This window comes from Danio rerio, chromosome 4 (assembly GCF_052040795.2).
Source record: "Danio rerio strain M-AB ecotype USA chromosome 4, GRCz13ab, whole genome shotgun sequence".
NCBI classification, from domain to species: Eukaryota; Metazoa; Chordata; class Actinopteri; order Cypriniformes; family Danionidae; genus Danio; species Danio rerio.
The window spans coordinates 80,474,103-80,500,823 of NC_141024.2; the positions used below are offsets into that span (position 1 = coordinate 80,474,103).

The window sequence follows — 26,721 nt, forward strand, 5'->3', positions numbered from 1 at the left end:
TTGAATTCCAGCTGTGCCTTGTCCGCAGTTGGCTGTTTTTTCATGGGCCAGAGAGTACTAAAAAGTGCTTTATGTCCAACAGTTCTAGAGGAAGCAGAGCATTTAGGCTCTGTGGTGCAATGGATAGCGCATTGGACTTCTAGGCTGTGAGCTGAGCTATTCAAAGGTTGTGGGTTCAAATACCACCTGAGTCGCCAGCTTTGCCCTTTTTCTTCACTGACTTAAGGTGTGGTGCGTTTCTAACATTTTAGGCATCTGTCCATCCCGTTTTGCTTCTTTCTTTCATTGCGCAGTGCAGGGTCAGATACTAGGGGTACTCTACAATCAAGCCGATGACTTAATTGAGCTGTTTTAAATGAGGGAGATTAGAAAACGGTGTAGGGTCTAGTGGGCTTGAGGAATGACTCGTCGGCAACCTGTGGTTTTGGGGAAAAGTAACTGCCACCTATTGTTGAGATCACGCCCTTTGGATTTGTCGTACAAGAGCCTCTTTATGCATGTGCAAAGTAACTGAGTAGAAAGCACAGTATATTTTGCTTCCCCCCCACTGTCTTAGATGAAACTGCGTTTGGAAGTATCGTATCCAGAGGTTTTTTCTTTTAGTGTTAAGACTAAGTTGGCCAGAGCACCTGTCTTGGGAACAGCAAGTGCTAGGTTCAAATCCAAACTGCACCTTTCCCTCAGATGATGGGAGAGTGGCTTTCTGATCTGAAACTCTTTCAATGGCCGATAGCATATGTTTGTCCTGATTTCCATTTTCCGAGCTGACTCTGGGTTTGGATGACATGGTCAGGCTTGAGACATGATCATCCAGACTCTAAAAGACCGCGTCCGGCTTGTCAGCATTTTCTGCATCCTGACATGCTGGTTTTTGTTGTGTATTATTTTTTCTTCTTCGATTTTTGTTATCGGGCAAATGTCTCTTACTATGAATTTCTGTGGCGCTGTGGCTTAGCTGGTCAAAGCGCCTGTCTTGTAAACAGGAGATCCTGGGCTCAAACCCTAGCAGCCCCTTAGTCCAGGTGGTGCGTGTGCTTGTTTTATAGAGCTCACCGGAATGAATTATAAAATTGTATAGCTTTGAGGCGTAATGAATAGTGCGACAAATAGAGTTAAACAACCTCTTTGCTTGACATTTTAAGACTTGGTGTCTTTTTTTAGTCTCTGTGTGCAAAAACATCTTGCCTCCTATTCAGCGTTGGCGCTGTGGCTTAGTTGGTCAAAGCGCCTGTCTAGTAAACAGGAGATCCTGGGTTCAAATCCCAGCAGTGCCTAATGCACAGGCTTCGTGTTTGCTTTTTGTTAAGAGTAATGAGTGTTTACGCAGCGGGATGTTTAGCAGTCGGTTTCTTAACAAAACTCAAATCCTTAAGAACGCTGCTCGTTCAAGAGGGCTTTGGACGATGCCTTTATATAGCATAGTGTGGTAATGCCTAACCAATTGGACTTTAATATTTCAAGTCCAGACATTCCCGCATGCAGTGCTACCGTTGTTAGTTTTTTTTTATTTTTTGGAATTAAACATTTAGCCTGTGTCAAGGTCGTTTGGCGCTGTGGCTTAGTTGGTCAAAGTGCCTGTCTAGTAAACAGGATATTCTGGCTTTGAATTCCAGCAGTGCCTTGTCCGCAGTTGGCTGTTCTTTCATGGGCCAGAGAGTACTAAAAAGTGCTTTCTGTCCAACAGTTCTAGAAGAAGCAGAGCACTTAGGCTCTGTGGCGCAATGGATAGCGCATTGGACTTCTAGGCTGTGAGCTGAGCCATTCAAAGGTTGTGGGTTCGAGTTCCACCAGAGTCACAAGCTCTGCCCTTTTTCTTCACTGACTTAAGGTGTGGTGCGTTTCTAACATTTTTGGCATCTGTCCATCCCGTTTTGCTTCTTTCTTTCATTGCTCAGTGCAGGCTCAGATACTAGGGGTACTCTACAATCAAGCCGATGACTTAATTGAGCTGTTTTAAATAAGGGAGATTAGAAAACGGTGTAGGGCCTAGTGGGCTTGAGGAATGACTCGTCGGCAACCTGTGGTTTTGGGGAAAAGTAACTGCCACCTATTGTTGAGATCACGCCTTTTGGATTTGTCGTACAAGAGCCTCTTTATGCATGTGCAAAGTAACTGAGTAGAAAGCACAGTAAATTTAGCTTCCCCCACACTGTCTTAGATGAAACTGCGTTTGGAAGTATCGTATCCAGAGGTTTTTTCTTTTAGTGTTAAGACTAAGTTGGCCAGAGCACCTGTCTTGGGAACAGCAGGTGCAAGGTTCAAATCCAAACTGCACCTTTCCCTCAGATGATGGGAGAGTGGCTTTCTGATCTGAAACTCTTTCAATGGCCGATAGCATATGTTTGTCCTGATTTCCATTTTCCGAGCTGACTCTGGGTTTGGATGACATGGTCAGGCTTGAGACATGATCATCCAGACTCTAAAAGACCCTCTTCCGGCTTGTCAGCATTTTCTGCATCCTGACATGCTGGTTTTTGTTGTGTATTATTTTTTCTTCTTCGATTTTTGTTATCGGGCAAATGTCTCTTACTGTGAGTTTCTGTGGCACTGTGGCTTAGCTGGTCAAAGCACCTGTCTTGTAAACAGGAGATCCTGGGCTCAAATCCCAGCAGCGCCTTAGTCCAGGTGGTGCGTGTGCTTGTTTTATAGAGCTCACCGGAATGAATTATAAAATTGTATAGCTTTGAGGCGTAATGAATAGTGCGACAAATAGAGTTAAACAACCTCTTTGCTTGACATTTTAAGACTTGGTGTCTTTTTTTAGTCTCTGTGTGCAAAAACGTCTTACCTCCTATTCAGCGTTGGCGCTGTGGATTAGTTGGTCAAAGCGCCTGTCTAGTAAACAGGAGATACTGGGTTCAAATCCCAGCAGTGCCTAATGTACAGGTTTTGTGTTTGCTTTTTGTTAAGAGTAACGAGTGTTTACGCAGCGGGATGTTTAGCAGTCGGTTTCTTAACAAAACTCAAATCCTTAAGAACGCTGCTCGTTCAAGAGGGCTTTGGACGATGCCTTTATATAGCATAGTGTGGTAATGCCTAACCAATTGGACTTTAATATTTCAAGTCCAGACATTCCCGCATGCAGCGCTACCGTTGTTAGTTTTTTTTTTTTTTTTGGAATTAAACATTTAGCCTGTGTCAAGGTCGTTTGGCGCTGTGGCTTAGTTGGTCAAAGTGCCTGTCTAGTAAACAGGAGATCCTGGCTTTGAATTCCAGCAGTGCCTTGTCCGCAGTTGGCTGTTCTTTCATGGGCCAGAGAGTACTAAAAAGTGCTTTCTGTCCAACAGTTCTAGAGGAAGCAGAGCACTTAGGCTCTGTGGCGCAATGGATAGCGCATTGGACTTCTAGGCTGTGAGCTGAGCCATTCAAAGGTTGTGGGTTTAGTCTCACCAGAGTCGCAAGCTTTGCCCTTTTTCTTCACTGACTTAAGGTGTGGTGCGTTTCTAACATTTTAGGTATCTGTCCATCCCGTTTTGCTTCTTTCTTTCATTGCGCAGTGCAGGCTCAGATACTAGGGGTACTCTACAATAAAGCCGATGACTTAATTGAGCTGTTTTAAATAAGGGAGATTAGAAAACGGTGTAGGGCCTAGTGGGCTTGAGGAATGACTCGTCGGCAACCTGTGGTTTTGGGGAAAAGTAACTGCCACCTATTGTTGAGATCACGCCTTTTGGATTTGTCGTACAAGAGCCTCTTTATGCATGTGCAAAGTAACTGAGTAGAAAGCACAGTAAATTTAGCTTCCCCCACACTGTCTTAGATGAAACTGCGTTTGGAAGTATCGTATCCAGAGGTTTTTTCTTTTAGTGTTAAGACTAAGTTGGCCAGAGCACCTGTCTTGGGAACAGCAGGTGCTAGGTTCAAATCCAAACTGCACCTTTCCCTCAGATGATGGGAGAGTGGCTTTCTGATCTGAAACTCTTTCAATGGCCGATAGCATATGTTTGTCCTGATTTCCATTTTCCGAGCTGACTCTGGGTTTGGATGACATGGTCAGGCTTGAGACATGATCATCCAGACTCTAAAAGACCGCGTCCGGCTTGTCAACATTTTCTGCATCCTGACATGCTGGTTTTTGTTGTGTATTATTTTTTCTTCTTCGATTTTTGTTATCGGGCAAATGTCTCTTACTATAATTTTCTGTGGCGCTGTGGCTTAACTGGTTAAAGCGCCTGTCTTGTAAACAGGAGATCCTGGGCTCAAATCCCAGCAGCGCCTTAGTCCAGGCGGTGCGTGTGCTTGTTTTATAGAGCTCACCGGAATGAATTATAAAATTGTATAGCTTTGAGGCGTAATGAATAGTGCGACAAATAGAGTTAAACAACCTCGTTGCTTGACATTTTAAGACTTGGTGTCTTTTTTTAGTCTCTGTGTGCAAAAACGTCTAGCCTCCTATTCAGCGTTGGCGCTGTGGATTAGTTGGTCAAAGCGCCTGTCTAGTAAACGGGAGATACTGGGTTCAAATCCCAGCAGTGCCTAATGTACAGGTTTCGTGTTTGCTTTTTGTTAAGAGTAACGAGTGTTTACGCAGCGGGATGTTTAGCAGTCGGTTTCTTAACAAAACTCAAATCCTTAAGAACGCTGCTCGTTCAAGAGGGCTTTGGACGATGCCTTTATATAGCATAGTGTGGTAATGCCTAACCAATTGGAATTTAATATTTCAAGTCCAGACATTCCCGCATGCAGCGCTACCGTTGTTAGTTTTTTTATTTTTTTTTGGAATTAAACATTTAGCCTGTGTCAAGGTCATTTGGCGCTGTGGCTTAGTTGGTCAAAGTGCCTGTCTAGTAAACAGGAGATCCTGGCTTTGAATTCCAGCAGTGCCTTGTCCGCAGTTGGCTGTTCTTTCATGGGCCAGAGAGTACTAAAAAGTGCTTTCTGTCCAGCAGTTCTAGAGGAAGCAGAGCACTTAGGCTCTGTGGCGCAATGGATAGCGCATTGGACTTTTAGGCTGTGAGCTGAGCCATTCAAAGGTTGTGGGTTCGAGTCCCACCAGAGTCGCAAGCTTTGCCCTTTTTCTTCACTGACTTAAGGTGTGGTGCGTTTCTAACATTTTAAGCATCTGTCCATCCCGTTTTGCTTCTTTCTTTCATTGCGCAGTGCAGGCTCAGATACTAGGGGTACTCTACAATAAAGCCGATGACTTAATTGAGCTGTTTTAAATAAGGGAGATTAGAAAACGGTGTAGGGCCTAGTGGGCTTGAGGAATGACTCGTCGGCAACCTGTGGTTTTGGGGAAAAGTAACTGCCACCTATTGTTGAGATCACGCCTTTTGGATTTGTCGTACAAGAGCCTCTTTATGCATGTGCAAAGTAACTGAGTAGAAAGCACAGTAAATTTAGCTTCCCCCACACTGTCTTAGATGAAACTGCGTTTGGAAGTATCGTATCCAGAGGTTTTTTCTTTTAGTGTTAAGACTAAGTTGGCCAGAGCACCTGTCATGGGAACAGCAGGTGCTAGGTTCAAATCCAAACTGCACCTTTCCCTCAGATGATGGGAGAGTGGCTTTCTTGTTTTTTCTTTTTTTTTTAACACTTTTATTGTTTCAGAAAGGTGTGATACATTCTTCATTCTTACTGTATTAGTAACCAAATACCAATCAAAAAACTCCCGCCCCATCCCGACGTTCAAAATAAAAATAAAAAATTAAAAAAAGAAAGGAATAGAATTTAAAAAATGCATTCTCATGCGAGGAAAGTAACACAAAAACAAATAAATAGAAAATAAATATTAACTAAAATAAACTTAAAGATAAAAATAAAAAGGGCAATTTTGTTAAAAATTAAAAATATATAAAAAATAAATACCATTAAATAATTGACATTTCAACATATACATTCCAGTGAAAGTATATTAAAGTTAGTCATTACAAACACAGTGTATTTTAACAGTCACATTGTTTGGGATTACTAAACAGTCAGTGCACTGTTATTTAAAAAATGAAGGAAGAAGTCCCAAATCTTGTAGAATATGTGCATTTTTTGTTTGATTGAATAAGTCAACCTTTCCATTGCTATACAGGAAGACATTTCCTTAATCCAGAGTGACAAAGATGGAGCATGAGTACTTTTCCAGTGAATGGCAATCAGGCGCTTCGCATGTAATAGACACAGATTTATAAACTTCTGTTCATATGACTTCAGCGATAAGGCAGGTGGGAAAAGACCAACAATACAGATTTTAGGGCAAACAGGGAACTCTTTACCAATAGTTTTAGAGATTACACCAATTATTTCTTTCCAAAAGAATTGCAAGTGCTCACATTGCCAAACAAAATGGAACAGTGTGCCCTTGTAAGTCAAACATTTTCCACAAATGTCCAGAATATTTCTATTAAATTTATTTAGCATTTCTGGTGTTATATATGTTCTCATTACCCAATTATATTGGATTAATTTAAAACGGGTATTGATTGATAATGTTTGCGCTTGAAGACAACTTTCTTCCCATTCATTTTCTGTAATATCTATTTGAAAGTCTTCAATCCAAGCCAGTCTTTTATGATTTGTAGATTCTTTGGAAGCATTAACAAATTTGCTATATAGTGTAGAAATTTTGTATTTGGCACTGGGATCTTTAACTGCAATTTCTTCTAAACTACTTAGGCTCGGACACTAATATGAATGATTTTTAGATCTTATAAAATTACGGATCTGAAGATACTTAAAAAAATGAGACTGAGGAATTTTATATCTTTCCTTTAAGGTTTCAAAGGACATCAATATATTATCTTCATAAAGATCTGATATCTTTTGCAAGCCTTTCTGGAACCACAGCTTAAAACCCGTGTCTGATTTCCCTGGTACGAATAATGCATTACCCCAAATGGGAGAGAATTTAGAAAGTACCGGGGTTTCTCCCAGCTCAACCTGTGACTCATGCCATGATAAAATAGTGGCTCTCACAAATGGGTTAGATGTATTTTGTTTGAGTTTCTTTAAAGAATCAGAGTATAAATATGTGTCAAGACTCAAATTGCCTGTACATTTTTTTTCAATCTGTATCCATGGAATGCTAGGTGAGCCAGCAAACCAATAACATGCAGATCTTAGCTTAGCTGCCTTAAAATACCAAAAAAGATTAAGGAGTCGCAGCCCGCCTCGTTCATAAGGAAGATACAGGAGTAATAAGCGAAGCCTTGAGCGTCTATTATTCCAAATAAATTTAATAAATGCCTTTTTCATATTTGAGAAAAAGGAAGGAGGAGGGGTCAGGGGGATTGACTGAAACAAATATAGAAATTTAGGGAGAATATTCATTTTAATGGTATTCACCCTTCCAATAGTGAGAGGAAGAGACATCCATCTGTTCAAACTTTCATTTACCTGAGTTATCAGAGGAGTATAATTGGCTGAGATAAGATTTTTTACTTGTAGAGTAACTTTGATTCCCAAATATCTAAATCCGTCTACAGAAGTTTCATAAGGGTGTTGTATTACTGGATTTTGTCTCTTCTGTTCATTAAGAAAGAGGATAGATGACTTTGAATAGTTAACTTTGTAACCTGAAAACTTTCCAAATTTATTAATCAATTTGTTAAGATTTGGTATTGAATCTTAAAGTTTTGTTAAAAATAAAACAATATCGTCTGCGTAGAGAGATATCCGATGCTCTACACCTGCAATTTCAATTCCCTTTATAGATGGGTGAGTTCTAATTGCTATTGCCAAAGGTTCCAAAGTCATTACAAATAATAAAGGAGAAAGTGGACAGCCTTGATGTGTGCCACGATATAGATTAAATGGTTTGGAGATTAAGTTATTGGTAATTACTTCTGCAGTTGGACTTTGATACAAGGTCTTCACCCACTGGCTAAAATTCTGTCCACATCCAAAACGGCTGAGTATGTCAAATAAATAGGACCATTCGACTCTGTCCAATGCTTTTTCTGCATCTAACGATAAAATACCTGTATCTTTAGAGCCATCCATCTCATGAACGATATTTAGTACTCGCCTGATGTTATGAAAGGCCTGTCTGTTTCGAACAAAGCCATTTTGGTCCATTCCTATTAGGGACGGTAGATGAGCTTCCAATCGAAGGGCTAAAATCTTGGCTATAATTTTGGCATCGGAGTTCATTAACGAAATTGGCCTATATGATTCACATCTGTCTAAGGGTTTATGGGGTTTAGGAATGAGTGTTATTAATGCAGCTCTTAGAGAAGGAGGAAGACAGCCCTCCAACATCGACTCTTCATACATTTCTAACAAAGGAACTGCTAATTTATCTTTAAAGGCTTTATATATATCAATTGGTATCCCGTCTAGTCCAGCTGTTTTACCACTTTTCATATTCACAATAGCATTTAAAATTTCTTTACTAGTTAGAGGTTCCTCCAGTTCTTTTTTTGGCTTCAATGCTTATAGAAGGAATCAAAAGATCATCTAAAAATAAAGTTTGGTCCATGCTGCATTCTGATGATTCTGTATTGTATAGCATTTGGAAGAATTTGGAAAAAGTTTCATTAATCTCATCTGGGTCTGAAGTCAGATTACCAGCTGTTGTATAAATATTATGTATAGCTTTACTTGATTGTAATTGTTTTATCTGCCAAGACAAAAGTCTACTTGCCTTTTCTCCATACTCATAAAATGTTTGTTTAAGACAGATTAAACTGGCTTCAGCTTTTGTTGCAGATATTTCATTATATTTTGCTCTTAGAATAAGCAGTTCCTGTTTAAAGGGTAACGAAACACCAAAACACATTTTTTGAGCTGTTGACAGTCGTATATGTGTCCCACACTGCTAAAAACACTATTAGGACACCTATATTTCACAAAAAAGTGTAAATTGGTTGTTTTTGCGTTATTTCAAGCAAATTCGTACTTCCGGTTTGAAACAAATTTTTGAAGCTGCGTCACGGTCATGACATAATAGCGTTTTATTCCAGCGTGCAGACTGGGCGTCTGTGCCAGAGTGTGCCTTATTACGTCTTACAGTGTGATGCATTAATGCATGAGTAAGGCTTGGTTCAAACCAATCAGCGCGCTCTATTTTGCAACTTCATTAATATTCATTAGTGTCACTGTTTACACCAGAGACGCCACGTTGTGTTGGCAAAACAAGCGTGGAGTGTTGCTTTTATAGTTTGCTGCCATTAAGTTTCGTTTTCCTTTTCTCTCTGTGAGAGCTCAGACTCACGTGTGGATTAACAGTGTACGCGACGCTCGACAACAATAACTTACGTGTCTAAGGAGGATTATTGTTTACCTGAGAGCTGTTCTCATCTGCAAACGCTGAAATCCGGATTTGCTTGTAGTCTTCTCTTCATAAAGACGCGGCTCTAGTTGCTGGTGATTGTCCTGTCTCTACAGATTTGGTAAGTGAGCGACCAGTGCTCTTTGTTTATTCAGTTTGTTCGTATCGAATTAAGTTAACTATTGCACTGAGTGCAAACTTGTTAGCACCGCATTTTGTGACCGGAATAACACACGCGGCTTTCTGACGCTACCTGCCGAGTGCATCTAAGTTTCCGGGAATTGCGGAGCTTTTTTTTCTCTCATTCGCCATGCGGTATAAAACATTGCATGAAAAATACACGCTTAGAGCAGATCCTCGAATCAAATATCGCGTTTGTCGCGAGGGGCATGAATGAATTCCCTGAATGAAAGAGCCAAACTGCAGTTAAAGTCCAACATTTAATAATCTGGCAAATAATTCAACTACAGATGTCCATGTAGGTTAAACACAATGACTGTAAAAAATACACCATCACTTTCTCGTGTGTGTATTTTGACTGAAACTCGCGCGTGCCCAAATAGACACTCCCACACCATCCCACTTTAGTTCCTCCGACACTCCCCCCTAAACAGAGCTGGACACGCCCGCTTTTCTGACTTTTTCCAAAGTAGAGGTGTGAAAACACCCTGCTGAAACGAGGGGGTTTCATGGCCCTTTAAGTATGTTGGAATTTGACAAATCTGAATATATATCTTCTTCTAATTTCCGAATTCTTTCTTCTAAATTTTGTAATTCCATTTTCCTTTTTCTATTGACAGAGCATGTGTAGCTTATCATTTGGCCCCTTATATAAGCCTTAAAGGCTTCCCATCTTATAGATGCAGATTTTTCTTTCAGATTAGTTTTAAAAAATAAATCAATTTGAGTACCAATGAACTCCATCTTGGATGAAATCTCCATCTACAAGGCCCTTTTATAATTTTGTCATGAATAAATGAATGTTCAGAGGGATCCAAGTGCGAGTTAAACAAAATAATATTTATTGACAAAGTCAAACAAAAATCAAGTAATGAATGGTGCTAGTGCTAGGAGAGATCGGGCAGGAATCAGACGGGAAACAGGGTCCAGAAATTAGTCCTCAGATCCTAAGCACACAGACAGAACAGCACACCATAAGCACACATAACGAACTGACAAAGACACACAGAAAACGTGACCCATATATAGACCCGAATATGAGCCTCAGCTGGCGAGCTCATCAAGCCAGCTGAGTGCCGTCATCACACGTGATCAAAACAAATACACGAGGAGAACAAAAACAAACCAACGTGATCAAACAGACACTCCGGAAAAGCGCACAAACCTGCAACCGTGACATTACCCCTCTCTCAAGAGCACCTCCTGGTGCTCCCAGAAGCACTTACCTGGCGATTGTAATCATCGATAAGAGAGTGATCCAATATGTCCTTTGCAGGCACCCAAGTTCTCTCCTCCGCACCGTAACCTTCCCAGTCCACCAAGTACTGAAATCCTCGCCCCCTCCGTCTCGAGTCCAGAATGCGCTTAACCGAATAAACGGTCTCCCCATCTACGAGACGCGGCAGGGGGGAACCGGAGTGGGCGGTTTAATCGCCGCATGAAAAACGGGCTTTAATTTAGAAACGTGAAACACGGGATGTATTCTCCTGTATGCTGGAGGAAGTTTAAGGCGGACTGCCACCGGACTAATGATCTTGATGACAGTGAATGGGCCAATAAATTTAGGTGCAAGTTTACTACATACGGAACGCAAGGGAATATTCTTAGTTGAAAGCCACACTTTTGACCAACGACGTAAACGGGAGGCTTCGACCGGTGGCGATCGGCTTTAGCCTTGGTGCGCGCACCCACTTGGAGGAGGGTCTGTCTGGCCCTGTTCCAAGTGCGTCGACACCTCTGGATAAAGGCGTGGGCGGAGGGAACCGCGACTTCGGATTCCAGACTGGGAAAAGCTGGTGGCTGGTAACCTAAGCTACACTGAAACGGAGAAAGGCCCGTAGCCGATACTGGTAATGAATTGTGTGCGTACTCCAGCCATGGGAGCTGCTGACTCCAAGAGGAGGGATTCTGGGAAACCAAACAACGTAACATGCGCTCGAGATCTTGATTGGCTCTTTCGGTTTGTCCGTTACTCTGAGGATGAAAACCAGAAGAAAGACTTACAGTCGCTCCCTATAAATGACAAAATTCTCTCCAAAATTTAGAGACAAATTGAGGCCCCCTGTCAGAAACCACATCCGTCGGGAGGCCATGAATGCGAAAGACGTGATTAATGACAGCATCCGCTGTCTCTCTGGCTGAGGGTAATTTGGGCAGAGGAATAAAATGAGTAGCCTTCAAGAACCGGTCCACAACGGTCAAAACAGCCGTATTGCCACCAGATGGCGGGAGACCGGTAACGAAATCTAGCGAAATGTGCGACCAGGGTCTCGAAGGCACTGACAGCGGCTGAAGGAGTCCAGCAGGGGGCGATTAAAAGTCTTAGAAACAGCACAAATAGAACAGGCCAAAACAAACTCGCGTATGTCCCGTGCCATAGCTGGCCACCAGAATCGCTGTTTAACTAAGAATAATGTACGACTCACCCCTGGATGACAAGCCACTTTGGAGGAATGTCCCCATCGAATGACGTCAGACCGAATCCCCTCCGGCACAAACAATCGACTAGGTGGGCATCCGACCGGGGGCGTTACCCCGTCCAAGGCTGTGCGAACCCTGCTCTCGATCTCCCATGTCACTGCAGAAATACAAATCCTCTGGGGAACGATGGGCTCAAGAGACGTATTGCGCTCGGAAGAATCAAAAAGACGGGATAACGCGTCGGGCTTGATGTTTTTGGAACCCGGCCGATAAGAGATGGTAAAGTCGAAACGTCCGAAAAATAATGCCCACCGAGCCTGCCTAGAGCTGAGTCGTTTGGCGGACCTGATGTATTCGAGGTTCTTATGATCGGTCCAAACGATAAAGGGAACCCCCGAACCCTCCAACCAATGACGCCACTCCTCCAAAGCGAGTTTGACAGCCAACAACTCCCTATTACCAATGTCGTAGTTTCGCAAAGGCAAGAAAGCGGCTCTGAGCACAAAATACATCCTTTGAGCTGGAATCGAACCTGCGAGCTAAGAATTGGTCCTACAGTCCCACACTCTACCAACTGAGCTATCGAAGTCTTACGTAGCAGTTCCACAACCACACCCTATAAGGTAGCTGCAGTCCGACCGCTGGCCAAAAAGGACAGAGCAAAAGTACTTAAGCCTTTCCATACCGGGAGTCGAACCCGGGTCACCTGGGTGAAAATCAGGAATCCTGACTGCTAGACCATATGGAAATTGCCACTTTTAAAACCCAGTCTTGGCACAAACTCCAGTTCTTTCTGATCGCTGGCACGTCCCTGCTCCGCTTGAACAAGTGCCACTCATACACTTACGCATTCTCTCATACACAGTTTCTTGGTTTCCATAACCGAGAAACTTCTGATCCATAGTCATAAGCGCTATCCTTTGTGCCACTCTGTTCAGCACTTTGTTAGCACATTGCTTGAAGCAAGGACAAGGCTCTGTCAACCCGGAGTTCCTTCACCACACATTCTGCTTTGTTTTTTTATGGCAAGAGGTTGTGTGGATGGGATGTTCTTACAGGATTCCTGACAGTCCCTCCATGGAAGACCTGAGATCCAGGGTCAGAGACTCTCTCCTCTCCAAGAGGAGGTTAAAAGTCTTTTGTGTCTCTGTGTCAGAGCACTTAGGTGTTGCTGCAGCTCAGAGACCTACAAGTGGAGGAGATTACACTGCAAGTTGGCTGGATGACCTCTAAGGGGTCGGCAGTTATGCCACACGTAGGCTGGGTTTGCGATTGATGTAGCTGTAGTAGACATTCATAAAAATAAAAAAAAATTAAAACTGGTTACTCTGAGGTTGTGTTTAGGGTTGGGGTAGGTGTAAAATTGAATAAAACATAGCAGGTTACTGTGAGGTTGGGCCTAGGGCTGGGGTAGGTGTGATTTTAATAAACTGCAATAGGTTGTATTCTGTGCCATGTACAAGACATTGAATCAATGAAACCCACATGGAGGTTTGTTACTGTGAGGTTGGGTTAAGAGTTGTGGTAGGTTGTGTTGTAAAATAGCAATCAGTTTTTTATTATTATTGTCTCTTTTTCTTTTAATCAAACAATTATTTGTATTGGTCATGTAAGGGTCATATATTAACTGAACTTTTAATGTTGTGGGTGAGTGCTGTGCATACTAATTAGCATTTTTGCAGAAGTAGATACATGCGGGTCCAAAATTAAATTCAGCTCTGCAGAAACTTCCTGTCTGAAGAGAGGTGTTAAAACTGTACACAAAACATAGAAAGATGTATACTTTGTTGTTGGGCAGAGAATTCGTAGAAAAAGAGGAAGTATGTCTAAGGTGTGGCCAATGGAGGACTGAACAATGACTGACAAGATATCGGAGTGACTTTAAGAGGGAAGAGACTGCACCACCGAAGAGGAGAACCAAGAGTGTGGAAATTATAAACTGAATCCAGAAAAGTTAAAGAAATTGAGTTAAAAGGGGTTTTGGGCATTATCTAACATAATGAATAAGCACTATGATGTTAATGATTATTTTGAATGAGAGGGAAAACCAAGATTTAGGAAAACGCCTGTTGTAATGACAATTGGAATTTTTTGTGGGGATTTGATTATCTGTTTTTGTTTTTGTCTGCTCCAGAGAGGAGCAGAAAAGGGGAATTGTTGGAGAAAAAGAATTTATTTTCATTACTTTTGTGTTTTTTATTAGGAAAATGTTTAGACTAACAACAGATTAATCAATCTTTTCTATTGTATTATAAAACATCTTGACCAGACAAACTTCCTCTTTTTTACTGTGCTGCATACTTTTTAGAAGAACTGCTGACAAGTGAAAACAGCAGAATAAGAATAAATTTAGGTTTGTTCCAGAAGTCTAGACATGTCACAAGTTGTCATGATGCTTGTAGAAGTGTGAAATATATTAACGATGCACGGAAGTGTTCAGTTCTGGTATGCAGAGAAAGGTTGCAGAAAGAGGAAGTAATGTCCAGGGGTCACAAAGGGCCAAGGGACTGCAGAATGACTGATAAGTGACGTTAAACCAAAACTCCACCTTTTAAGGTCAGTTGTGTATATATGCTGGAGTGAGGAAATATATGTTAGTTGCGAACCTCTTGAATGTAATTTTTGTATTGCATTGGGGTAATGTAACCCAGAGCTCTGTCATTGAATTATTCATTTGTATCTAATAAATTACTATTTTTGGCATTGAAGAAAACCCTCTCCAGACCTTTTCTTATTGAACACGCATGGAATTGGCTAGATATTCCAACAATGTAAGTGCACCGAAAGGGGATCAAAAGAACTGTCTTGGAATGCCATGTAGTAGAATGTCCTGGGATGCCGTTGATTTTTAAGGCAATGGGATTCGCAGGACTTTTCAAACTCACAACCTGCAGATTATGAGACTGACGCGCTGCCTACGGCGCCAACGAGGCAGACTGATGGACCTGGGCAAACTGTGAAATACCAGCTTCCATGTCACGGTGCTTCGGTGTGGATACTAGGAGACAGCCCGGGATAAGCAGAGATGTCAGGATGACCAAGTGGTCTAAGGCGCTGCATACAGGTCGCAGTCTCCCCTGGAGGTGTGGGTTCGAATCTCACTTTCGACAAACCTAATCTTTGGCTATGAGTTCAGGCTAAAGTCTTTAACTCTCTGCCACCTTGTCAGAGTGATACAGTAACACTGACAAAGCACCGCATCAATCTCTTTGCGCCAAAGTTTATGCAGCCTAGCAGTGTCCCTGGCAGCCTTAATGGGCTCTTTAGACTGTAGGTTTTAAGGCGTTTGCGATCAAGGTATTGTCTACAAAAACTCGGAAAAGCATGTGAACAAAACAATGGACGAGGGCTTTAATGCAAGTGAACCAAAAGGGGATCAAAAGTACTGTCTTGGAATGCCATGTAGTGGAATGTCCTGGGATGCCGTTAATATCTAAGGCAATGGGATTCGCAGGACTTTTTGTCAAATCCTCGCACAACGTTAATTTATGACATTTGACAGATCCACGCCGAACGTCAAGTGACAACGTGATAGGAAAGGGAGCATCTTACCATCATTGCTTCAGACTCAGGAAATGTTCTTGGAACTTCACACCGCCAGGCCTCCAGAGGAGCTGTAGCTTTTTTTGCCCCGGGGAAGCATGATCCACACGGAAGGGAATAAAAAATGCTGCCCAGTCATCTAAGCGCTTCCAAGTGCCAAAAAGTAGCACCTTGCCCCGTGTGAGGCTTGAACTCACAACCTTCGGATTATGAGACTGACGCGCTGCCTAATGCGCCAACGAGGCAGACTGTTGGACCTGGGCAAACTGTGAAAGACCAGCTTTCATGTCACGGTGCTTCGGTGTGGATGCAAGAAGACAGCTCAGGTTGAGCAGGGATGTCAGGATGGCTGAGCAGTCTAAGGCGCTGCGTTCAGGTCGCAGTCTCCCATGGAGGTGTGGGTTTGAATCCCACTTCTGACAAACCTAGTCTTTAGCTACGCGTTCAGGCTAAAGTCTTTAACTCTCTGCCACCTTGTCAGAGTGATACAGTAACACTGACAAAGCACCGCATCAATCTCTTTGCGCCAAAGTTTATGCAGCCTAGCAGTGTCCCTGGCAGCCTTAATGGGCTCTTTAGACTGTAGGTTTTAAGGCGTTTGCGATCAAGGTATTGTCCACAAAAACTCGGGAAAACATGTAAACAAAACAATGGACGAGGCCTTTAATGCAAGTGAACCAAAAGGGGATCAAAAGTACTGTCTTGGAATGCCATGTAGTAGAATGTCCTGGGATGCCGTTGATTTTTAATGCAATGGGATTCGCAGGACTTTTCGTCAAATCCTCGCACAACGTTAATTTATGACATTTGACAGATCCACGCCGAACGTCAAGCGACAACGTGATAGGAATGGGAGCATCTTACCATCATTGCTTCAGACTCAGGAAATGTTCTTGGAACTTCACACCGCCAGGCCTCCAGAGGAGCTGTAGCTTTTTTGCCCCGGGGAAGCATGATCCACACAGAAGGGAATAAAAAATGCTGCCCAGTCATCTAAGCGCTTCCAAGTGCCAAAAGGTAACACCTTGCCCCGTGTAAGGCTCAAACTCACGACCTTCAGATTATGAGACTGACGCGCTGCCTACTGCGTCAATGAGGCAGACTGACGGACTTGGGCAAACTGTGAAACACCAGCTTCCATGTCAAGGTGCTTCGGTGTGGATGCTAGAAGACAGCTCAGGTTGAGCAGTGATGTCAGGATGGCCGAGCAGTCTAAGGCGCAGCGTTCAGGTCGCAGTCTCCCCTGGAGGCGTGGGTTTGAATCCCACTTCTGACAAACCTAATCTTTAGCTACGCATTCAGGCTAAAGTCTTTAACTCTCTGCCATCTTGTCAGAGTGATACAGTAACTCTGACAAAGCACCGCATCAATCTCTTTGCGCCAAACTTTATGCACCCTAGCAGTGTCCCTGGCAGCCTTAATGGGCTCTTTAGACTGTAGGTTTTAAGGCGTTTGCGATCAAGGTATTGTCCACAAAAACTCGAAAAAGCATGGGAACAAAACAATGGACGAGGGTTTTAATGCAAGTGAACCAAAAGGGGATCAAAAGTACTGTCTTAGAATGCCATGTAGTGGAATGTCCTGGGATGCCGTTGATTTTTAAGGCAATGGGATTCGCAGGACTTTTCGTCAAATCCTCGCACAACGTTAATTCATGACATTTGACAGATCCACGCCGAACGTCAAGCGACAACGTGATAGGAATGGGAGCATCTTACCATCATTGCTTCAGACTCAGGAAATGTTCTTGGAACTTCACACAGCCAGGCCTCCAGAGGAGCTGTAGCTTTTTTTGCCCTGGGGAAGCATGATCTACACGGAAGGGAATAAAAAATGCTGCCCAGTCATCTAAGCGCTTCCAAGTGCCAAAAGGTAACACCTTGCCCCGTGTAAGGCTCAAACTCACGACCTTCAGATTATGAGACTGACGCGCTGCCTACTGCGCCAATGAGGCAGACTGATGGACTTGGGCAAACTGTGAAACACCAGCTTCCATGTCACGGTGCTTCGGTGTGGATACTAGGAGACAGCGCAGGATAAGCAGGGATGTCAGGATGGCCAACGGTCTAAGGCGCTGCGTTCAGGTCGCAGTCTCCCCTGGAGGCGTGGGTTCAAATCCCACTTCCGACAAACCGAATCTTTGGCTTTGCGTTCAGGCTAAAGTCTTTAACTCTCTGCCACCTTGTCAGAGTGATACAGTAACACTGACAAAGCACCGCATCAATCTCTTTGCGCCAAAGTTTATGCACCCTAGCAGTGTCCCTGGCAGCCTTAATGGGCTCTTTAGACTGTAGGTTTTAAGGCGTTTGCGATCAAGGTTTTGTCCACAAAAACTCGGAAAAGCATGTGAACAAAACAATGGACGAGGGCTTTAATGCAAGTGAACCAAAAGGGGATCAAAAGTACTGTCTTAGAATGCCATGTAGTGGAATGTCCTGGGATGCCGTTGATTTTTAAGGCAATGGTATTCGCAGGACTTTTCGTCAAATCCTCGCACAACGTTAATTCATGACATTTGACAGATCCACGCCGAACGTCAAGTGACAATGTGATAGGAAAGGGAGCATCTTACCATCATTGCTTCAGACTCAGGAAATGTTCTTGGAACTTCACACCGCCAGGCCTCCAGAGGAGCTGTAGCTTTTTTTGCCCCGGGGAAGCATGATCCACACGGAGGGGAATAAAAAATGCTGCCCAGTCATCTAAGTGCTTCCAAGTGCCAAAAAGTAGCACCTTGCCCCATGTGAGGCTCGAACTCACGACCTTCAGATTATGAGACTGACGCGCTGCCTACTGCGCCAACGAGGCAGACTGATGGACCTGGGCAAACTGTGAAACACCAGCTTCCATGTCACGGTGCTTCGGTGTGGATACTAGGAGACAGCTCGGGGTAAGAAGAGATGTCAGGATGGCCAAGCGGTCTAAGGCGCTGCGTTCAGGTTGCAGTTTCACCTGGAGGCATGGGTTTGAATCCCACTTCTGACAAACCTAATCTTTAGCTACGCGTTCAGGCTAAAGTCTTTAACTCTCTGCCACCTTGTCAGAGTGATACAGTAACACTGACAAAGCACCGCATCAATCTCTTTGCGCCAAAGTTTATGCAGCCTAGCAGTGTCCCTGGCAGCCTTAATGGGCTCTTTAGACTGTAGGTTTTAAGGCGTTTGCGATCAAGGTATTATCCACAAAAACTCGGGAAAACATGTAAACAAAACAATGGACGAGGCCTTTAATGCAAGTGAGCCAAAAGGGGATCAAAAGTACTGTCTTGGAATGCCATGTAGTGGAATGTCCTGGGATGCCGTTGATTTTTAAGGCAATGGGATTCGCAGGACTTTTCGTCAAATCCTCGCACAACGTTAATTCATGACATTTGACAGATCCACGCCGAACGTCAAGCGACAACGTGATAGGAATGGGAGCATCTTACCATCATTGCTTCAGACTCAGGAAATGTTCTTGGAACTTCACACAGCCAGGCCTCCAGAAGAGCTGTAGCTTTTTTTGCCCTGGGGAAGCATGATCCACACGGAAGGGAATAAAAAATGCTGCCCAGTCATCTAAGCGCTTCCAAGTGCCAAAAGCTAACACCTTGCCCCGTGTAAGGCTCAAACTCACGACCTTCAGATTATGAGACTGACGCGCTGCCTACTGCGCCAATGAGGCAGACTGATGGACTTGGGCAAACTGTGAAACACCAGCTTCCATGTCACGGTGCTTCGGTGTGGATGCTAGAAGACAGCTCAGGTTGAGCAGGGATGTCAGGATGGCCGAGCAGTCTAAGGCGCTGCGTTCAGGTCGCAGTCTCCCCTGGAGGTGTGGGTTTGAATCCCACTTCTGACAAACCTAATCTTTAGCTACGCGTTCAGGCTAAAGTCTTTAACTCTCTGCCACCTTGTCAGAGTGATACAGTAACTCTGACAAAGCACCGCATCAATCTCTTTGCGTCAAAGTTTATGCACCCTAGCAGTGTCCCTGGCAGCCTTAATGGGCTCTTTAGACTGTTGGTTTTAAGGCGTTTGCGATCAAGGTATTGTCCACAAAAACTCGAAAAAGCATGGGAACAAAACAATGGACGAGGGCTTTAATGCAAGTGAACCAAAAGGGGATCAAAAGTACTGTCTTAGAATGCCATGTAGTGGAATGTCCTGGGATGCCGTTGATTTTTAAGGCAATGGGATTCGCAGGACTTTTCGTCAAATCCTCGCACAACGTTAATTCATGACATTTGACAGATCCACGCCGAACGTCAAGCGACAATGTGATAGGAATGGGAACATCTTACCATCATTGCTTTAGACTCAGGAAATGTTCTTGGAACTTCACACCGCCAGGCCTCCAGAGGAGCTGTAGCTTTTTTTGCCACGGGGAAGCATGATCCACACGGAGGGGAATAAAAAATGCTGCCCAGTCATCTAAGCGCTTCCAAGTGCCAAAAAGTAGCACCTTGCCCCGTGTGAGGCTCGAACTCACGACCTTCATATTATGAGATTGACGCGCTGCCTACTGCGCCAACGAGGCAGACTGATGGACCTGGGCAAACTGTGAAACACCAGCTTCCATGTCACGGTGCTGCGGTGTGGATACTAGGAGACAGCTTGGATCAGGCAAGCATGTCAGGATTGCCGAGCGGTCTAAGGTGCTCCCTTCAGGTTGCAGTCTCCCCTGGAAGTGTGGGTTTGAATTACACTTCTCACAAACTTAATCTTTGGCAACACGTTCAGGCTCAAGTCTTTAACTCTCTGCCACCATGGCCGAGTGATACAGTAACACTGACAAAGCACCGCATCAATCTCGTTGCGCCAAAGTTCTCCAAAAGCCAAAATCCTCGCACAACGTTAATTCATGACATTTGACAGATCCACGCCGAACGTCAAGCGACAACGTGATAGGAATGGGAGCATCCTACCATCATTGCTTCTGACTCAGGAAATGTTCTTGGAACTTCACACCGCCAGGCCTCCAGAGAAGCTGTAGCTCTTTTTGCCCCGGGGAAGCATAATCCACATGAAAGGGGATAAAAAATGCCGCCCAGTTATCTAAGAGCTTCCATGTGCCAAAAGTCAGCACCCTCCCCGTATGAGGCTTGAACTCACGACCTTCAGATTATGAGACTGACACACTGCCTACTGCGTCAACAAGGCATACTTCTGGACCTGGGCAAACTGTGAAACAACAGCTTCCATGTCACGGTGCTTCGGTGTGGATGCTAGGAGACAGCTCAGGCTAAGCAGGGATGTCAGGATGGCCGAGTGGTCTAAGGTGCTGCATTTAAGCTGAGGAACAATCGTTCAACAAAGAAGGGAAGAAAGGGGGGAAGAAAAAAAGAAGAAAGGAAAGGGTGAATACTAAGCTTCCTGGACATGCCTTCCCTGCAGCTGCTTTATGTCACGCATAGTGATACTGTTTTGAGTTAAAACAACGCAATTTGAGTTACATTGATTTCTATTGCAGGTGCTCACCAAGACCGGGGTTCGAATCCAGCTAAAGACGCTTTATTGTTATTGGTTTATTATTACTCAATAAACTGTTTGAATGTGTAATGCTCCAAGGTAAATAAAATATGCCTAAGCACTTTATTCTTGTGTTTTTTGACATTCTTTAATGAAAATTAAAGCATACCAATTTGAATGAATCATTATTTAGTAGTTGTTGTAGCATTGTTAGGCTTATGGTTATTTTTGTTCTGTATTTTGATGTACAAATGATCTATAGAAATCTCATAGAGTATATAGTGTACACACACACACACACACACACATATATACATATGTATATATATATATATATATATATATATATATATATATATATATATATATATATATGTGTGTGTGTGTGTGTGTGTATGTGTGTGTGTGTGTGTGTATATATATAATTAAAAGTCAAGTAGTCAGTTATTTATATATGCATTATTTATCTAACAATTGTCAACAGAACATTAATGAATATAGAGTAGAAAATGTAAAAATAATAAATTAGTTATTAATAATATAGTATTAACAATATGAATAAACAATGTTAATAAAAAGTTAAATACAAACAGAAACCGACACAAAGTGGACTTAAAAGTCAAGGATCAGTCATTTATTAATGCAATATTTATTTAACAATGGTCAACAAAACAGTAATGAACATGGAATAAAAAATCAAAAAAATTAAATGTTAAATATTAACAGAATAAATACAAAATTAACAAATTAAATAAAATGTTGAATAAATTTAGAAACCAACAATAAGTGAAATAGAATAAATTTAACTATTATGGTTGTAACCTGTATACACTTTATACATACACACACACACACACACACATATAAATGATAAATAAGTTAAATAAAATGTCAACAAAATAAATAAACTATTTAAATAAAAAGTGCAATAAAACAGAATCAAACAAGGCAATTGAAGAACTATTATGGTTATAAACTGTATAAACTATAGACATACACATAAATAATAAACAGTTAAATAAAATGTTAACAAAATAAATTATTTTTATAAAATGTGAAATAAAATAGAAACCAACAAGTGAAGTAGTATAAATTGAAGAACTATTATGGTAGTAAACTTCATACACTCTGTACACACACATATATATATAAATAATACATTAAATAAAATGTTAACAAAATAAATACACTATTTAAATAAAATGCGCAATAAAATAGAAACCAACAACAAGTGAAATAGAATAAACTGTAGAACTATTATGGTTAATAACTATATAAATACACACACATATATAAATAATAAATAAGTTAAATAAAATGTTAACAAAATAAATAATTAAAAAGTAAAATGTGCAAAAAAACAACAAGTGAAATAGAATAAATTGAATTATTATGGTTATAAACTGTAAACACTACACACACACACACACACACACACACATAAATAATATAAAAGTTAAATAAAAAGTCAGCAAAATAAATACACTATTTAAAGAAAATGTGAAATAAAAATATAAACTAACAGCAAGTGAAATTGAATGAACTGAAGAACTATTACACTATATACATACACAAACAAACAAACACATTATTTTGGATTGGTCCTTTTCATTTCCTCTAGCCACTCTTCTTTAGTCAAAGTTTCAGTCTGTGGGCAGTACACCCTGCCCCTGAGTTGGCTATGGCCTGTGGCATTTGTTTTGAACTGCCCACACTTTTTACAAGTGTTCACTTGAACAGCCGGTACGGTCTTTTGGGAATGGCTCCAGATGTGGACGGTGATGCAGCATGCTGTGAGCTGGTACTGGACATTGTTGGCTGAAGTGGTGGCTGTCTGAGTGGCATCCCCTGCACCATCGGGATACCCTGGGCCATAGGGATTCCCTGGACCATTGGCACACCCTGAAACATCGGCATACCCTGGTACCCTGGTGTAGCTGGGATGTATATGTTGGGTACTATCTGCAGCGATGCTCCAGGTGCTGGTGGTGTAAACATGACCTGGGTCTGTACTGGTGCCTTGGGTCTAAGTGGGGGTCGTCCAACAGATGTCTGCCTCTGCCTTGCCTGACCTGCTGTGCTCTCTGGCAACACATACTGGTGCTGCTCTCCTGGTTGGTCTGGCTCTGTCCGAAGACTTTTGGCAACTGGGAGAGGTTCCTGGGCTTCTGGGAGGTGTTGAGGCAACTGAATACCCTGAACCAGCACAGACAGCTCCTGCTTCTTCTGTCTGTTATTAAACCACTGAATCAGGGTATTCAGGTTTACCTCAACCAGCTGCATGGATGTACCTCCCATTACCAAGCTGTTGCCCAGTACGAGTTGCCTAATCCTGCGGTAGTCTTGCAGGATCAGAGACCATCTTGAAAGGCTTCCCTTGCCTTTTCGGTTGGGACTAGGGTGGATGGTACAAAGCCTAATAGATGGTCTCCACAAGACGGCAACAGTCAGGCCACTGAGCAGGAGCACTGCTTGCACCCAGCACACATCTGGTAGTGCTCTCCATGCCAGGGGTGTGAGTGGGCTTCTTGGGTGTTTTAAATCGCCCACTCAGCAGTCGCTTCTGGTGTCGAGCTGCATACACCACCCGCTTCTTGTCTTGGTCATGCAGGCTTTGCCAAAGACCAATAATCTCGTTGGCCTCCTGGTTGGTGAGGCTGAGGCTTTTGTGGGTCCGAAGCTCAACCAGATATTCAGCCAGCCTGTCCACATGCTGGAAGCCCGGAATATTTTGGTAGTCAACAGCCTAATGAAAGCACAAAAAAAAAAAAATAGCACATTAAATTGTTCAATGCATAATTCCATAATTGATTCTGTTATCATGTTGAAGCTGCACTACGGAAATAAACCTGATGCGTGTTTGACTTTACACTTTATTTCAAAATTATTCTAGATCATTGTAAAGACTTACAGTCTCTTCATCACCATCATCATCGTCGTCATCATCATTATTTTCGTCATCATCTTCCGTAGCCTCTTCTGGCTCTAAGGGCACAGGTGAAATTGGTTCTTCAGGCTGCGCAGGTGGGTCAGGGACCAGTGCAGGGCATGTGGAGACTGGCAAAGAAGCGACACTGCTGGTGACTGCAGTGGAGGAACCCGATCTCAATAAGAAGGATGGTGACAGAGCAGCCTCCGGATTAACAATAGTGTGATCCTCACTGATGTCACAGAAGCCCTCATCTTCTTCTCGCTCATCCACATTGAGATCCTCAATGAGCTCAGCAGTCTGCTCACAGTCTGGGTTCATGTTCTGCAGTGCCTGACCAGTCTGCTGGAACAGATACTGCACTCCAATGAGCTCACCTGAAAAAAATAAATGAAACATAAATAAACAAATTTTAAGAGCCATTTTTGATTGGGTGTTGAAGTGGCAAGTAGTTTTAAAAGCTAAACGTCAAGGAAGAAACAAACAAAAACATACATTTTAATCAGAGATCCAAAACATAATAAATATTCTGGACAAAACATCTAATGAAATGCAATGGAAATACAACGAAGACATAGAAATGTACAAATAAATTTCCCTCAAAGCTTGTAGCATTATGCTTGATAATGACATGTAATAATAATGTAATAATAATTTTGTATCTTGCTTTAGTAAATAGTCATGAAACAAAAAATTTGTTTACACAAATATTTAAAGACAAGTAAAGATTTCACAGCACAAAGCTCATGAACATTGACCTACTGTATCAAACTGGATACAGTAGATGGAGAGAACATAGAAATTGCAGGTTTATTAACAATAGCAACAAACAAAAAACAAACACTAAGACATTTAATGCGTTTTTACACAATGTTTGTGCAAAATCATACCTGGGATGAAACGATTGAGGTGTAAATGAAAGGACTCGAGAGACGTGGAGCCCCTGGCACATCTGTAGGTCCGTAGCAGAACACCTCCCTTGGTTATGCTCCCCGTTTCATTATAGAGCACGACACCAGGGGGGTCCTGAATGCATTTGATATGCTTTTTTTGGACACTCCAGATGTGCTTCATCCTTTCCTTGTCTAAAAGAGGAACGCCCAGCGAGTCATTGCCCTTGTTGCTCATGAGCTCAGTAAGAAGCTGTTCAAGTAGAAGGATGGTAGTCTCCTCCCCACGGGTCCTCCTCCGGCAATGGAGAGCCAGCTCCTCCCTGGTGAGATGCTTGTTGACATCAGCATCTGTCAACGCAGGCCTTGGGACATCAACAGTGCTCGCTTTGCTTGGCGTAGCAAAGAAACATCAGCTGCATCCTATTCAAAAATGCACGCAGAGATCCGTGACATGAAGATGGGATACAGTTGATGAGCATCAGTTGTACATCCCACAGCAATCCTGCGCATAAAGTGCCAGATGTCCAATTTCACAGTCAACTCCGGCCATCCTCTGAACCTGGCTTTGAGTTTGGTCTCACCCACATCAGTGCAGCACCCACAGTCCACATACAAAACAGCAGGTGGATCCACACCAGCCTCCTGGTATCTTCTGACCAGCCCATCCACCATCCTGTCCAGTCCTGCTCCTTCCTGGGCAGTGAGCACACTTATCAGCACCTGACCAAACTCATTGCCAACAGAGGTGAGCCAGAGTCCTGTTCCTTTTGCTGTCCCGGCCAGCTTTTTTGTGATCTAGATTAGACAAGAGAAGAACCATGGTGTATCGTCAGATCAAGCAGACTACACAAAGGGTTTTTACCAATGCTGGAATATAATAAAGAAATTATAAATTGATGAATATCCAATAACCTTTTTAGTTGAATCCATCTTCAAGATGGACCCATGGGTTGATGTTATCCTGGCATGGATTTCATTCAACCTTGTCAAGATGTCCTGGCTGTAGACAGTGAGGAGCCACTTGCAGCTTGACACAACTGTAGGTGCTGGGGGCTCCTGAAAGGTGATCGCCAACACCCCAGGTCCACTGAGGAAATCCACACACTGAGTGGTGTAGCGGGCCAGACGCTGGAGCCACTCTTCACTGTGGTTTTCCTTCAGTTGTTTGATGACCCTTGTGGGGCTGTTGCCTAGTCCACGCTCACGCAGTAGGCGAATGACTCTTATATCACAGGCGTACCGTAGGAACAGAAGAATATTAATATATATATATATATATATATATATATATATATATATATATATATATATATATATATATATAATTTGTAAAGTATTTTCATATATCTGTAATGATAGGTTAACAACTGCACGAGGAATAAAGGTGTTCAATTACTCACTTCTGTGTGAGAATGACCCGAAACTCTGAGCGATGGCCAAGATCCAGCTGCTGCAAGACAGTCTGACTGCAGGACACATGCGAGGCTTTGCACTTGGTACAGATGAGGGTTTCTGTAACCATGTTGTACATCCTGTCGATGTCCAGAACCTGCCGTGCCCTTTTGTGCAGACCTCCACCTGTCAGCTGATGCTGTCCACATGCAGGATTAGGGCAAAGGACTTTGACCCTCCACAGCTTGTATGGCATCCACAGCAAAAGTGAATGACAGAAAAATCTGTCTGGAGCTGGAGCCTGATTGTATGTAAGTGCAGGCTGTGGAGGGTAATATCAGAGCTGGAAGTTGTCTCGAAGCTCTGGCTTTCCTTTGGACCCCATTTTAAAAAGCCTGCTGGCAATCCACTTGTGGTCCTCTGGTGGCAAGGTTTCAGCCCAAAGGCGCGGAAGTGGAACAGCTGATGGAGCTTGCAACCATGACCCAGAAGGTGCAGTCTGTGAAGGAAAATAGATAAAACCTTTAGTCTGGTAATGTAAATGCACCTTACATATTTGAGTGAGTACCCTTACACGATGTTATCATGATTATAATCAAAATACCTTTGATTTTAAGTGATTGTTTTTAAATACCTTATTATGTTTTTCAATTCCAAAAATCATTAATAGAATTTCACCAATAAACATTTTCTTTAAAGAAGCAAAAGTAT

At 42.7% G+C, this 26,721-nt stretch overlaps 1 protein-coding gene, 1 long non-coding RNA gene and 5 other non-coding genes across 7 annotated transcripts in view; 4 read left to right on the forward strand and 3 right to left on the reverse strand.

The window, feature by feature from the left end:
- The window catches only part of LOC147845100 (uncharacterized), a 122,631-nt gene that overhangs the window by 42,561 nt on the left and 53,349 nt on the right, over positions 1-26,721 (reverse strand). The window lies entirely within an intron of this gene.
- trnat-agu (transfer RNA threonine (anticodon AGU)) lies at positions 1,201-1,274 on the forward strand. Its single transcript has one exon. It is a non-coding gene; the product is annotated as a tRNA-Thr (tRNA).
- Positions 1,708-1,796, forward strand: trnar-ucu (transfer RNA arginine (anticodon UCU)). Its single transcript is given in 2 exon segments — positions 1,708-1,744; positions 1,761-1,796. It is a non-coding gene; the product is annotated as a tRNA-Arg (tRNA).
- Positions 2,544-2,617, forward strand: trnat-ugu (transfer RNA threonine (anticodon UGU)). Its single transcript has one exon. It is a non-coding gene; the product is annotated as a tRNA-Thr (tRNA).
- On the forward strand, positions 4,145-4,218 carry trnat-ugu (transfer RNA threonine (anticodon UGU)). Its single transcript has one exon. It is a non-coding gene; the product is annotated as a tRNA-Thr (tRNA).
- On the reverse strand, positions 18,082-18,154 carry trnam-cau (transfer RNA methionine (anticodon CAU)). Its single transcript has one exon. It is a non-coding gene; the product is annotated as a tRNA-Met (tRNA).
- On the reverse strand, positions 23,206-24,135 carry LOC108183884 (uncharacterized). The gene is made up of 2 exons (XM_087249494.1): positions 23,708-24,135; positions 23,206-23,542 (listed from the first exon to the last, which is right to left on the reverse strand). The coding sequence occupies exons 1-2, from the start codon at positions 24,122-24,124 to the stop codon at positions 23,213-23,215; spliced, it is 747 nt and encodes a 248-aa protein (XP_087105620.1). The 5' UTR covers positions 24,125-24,135; the 3' UTR covers positions 23,206-23,212.

Coding starts and splice junctions, on each gene's coding strand:
- LOC108183884 (XM_087249494.1), bottom strand. CDS start 24,124: ATGTTTCATTTATTTTTTTCAGGTGAGCTCATTGGAGTGCAGTATCTG. Junction 23,543..23,707: donor ATGATGGTGATGAAGAGACT/GTAAGTCTTTAC, acceptor TGCTTTCATTAG/GCTGTTGACTACCAAAATAT.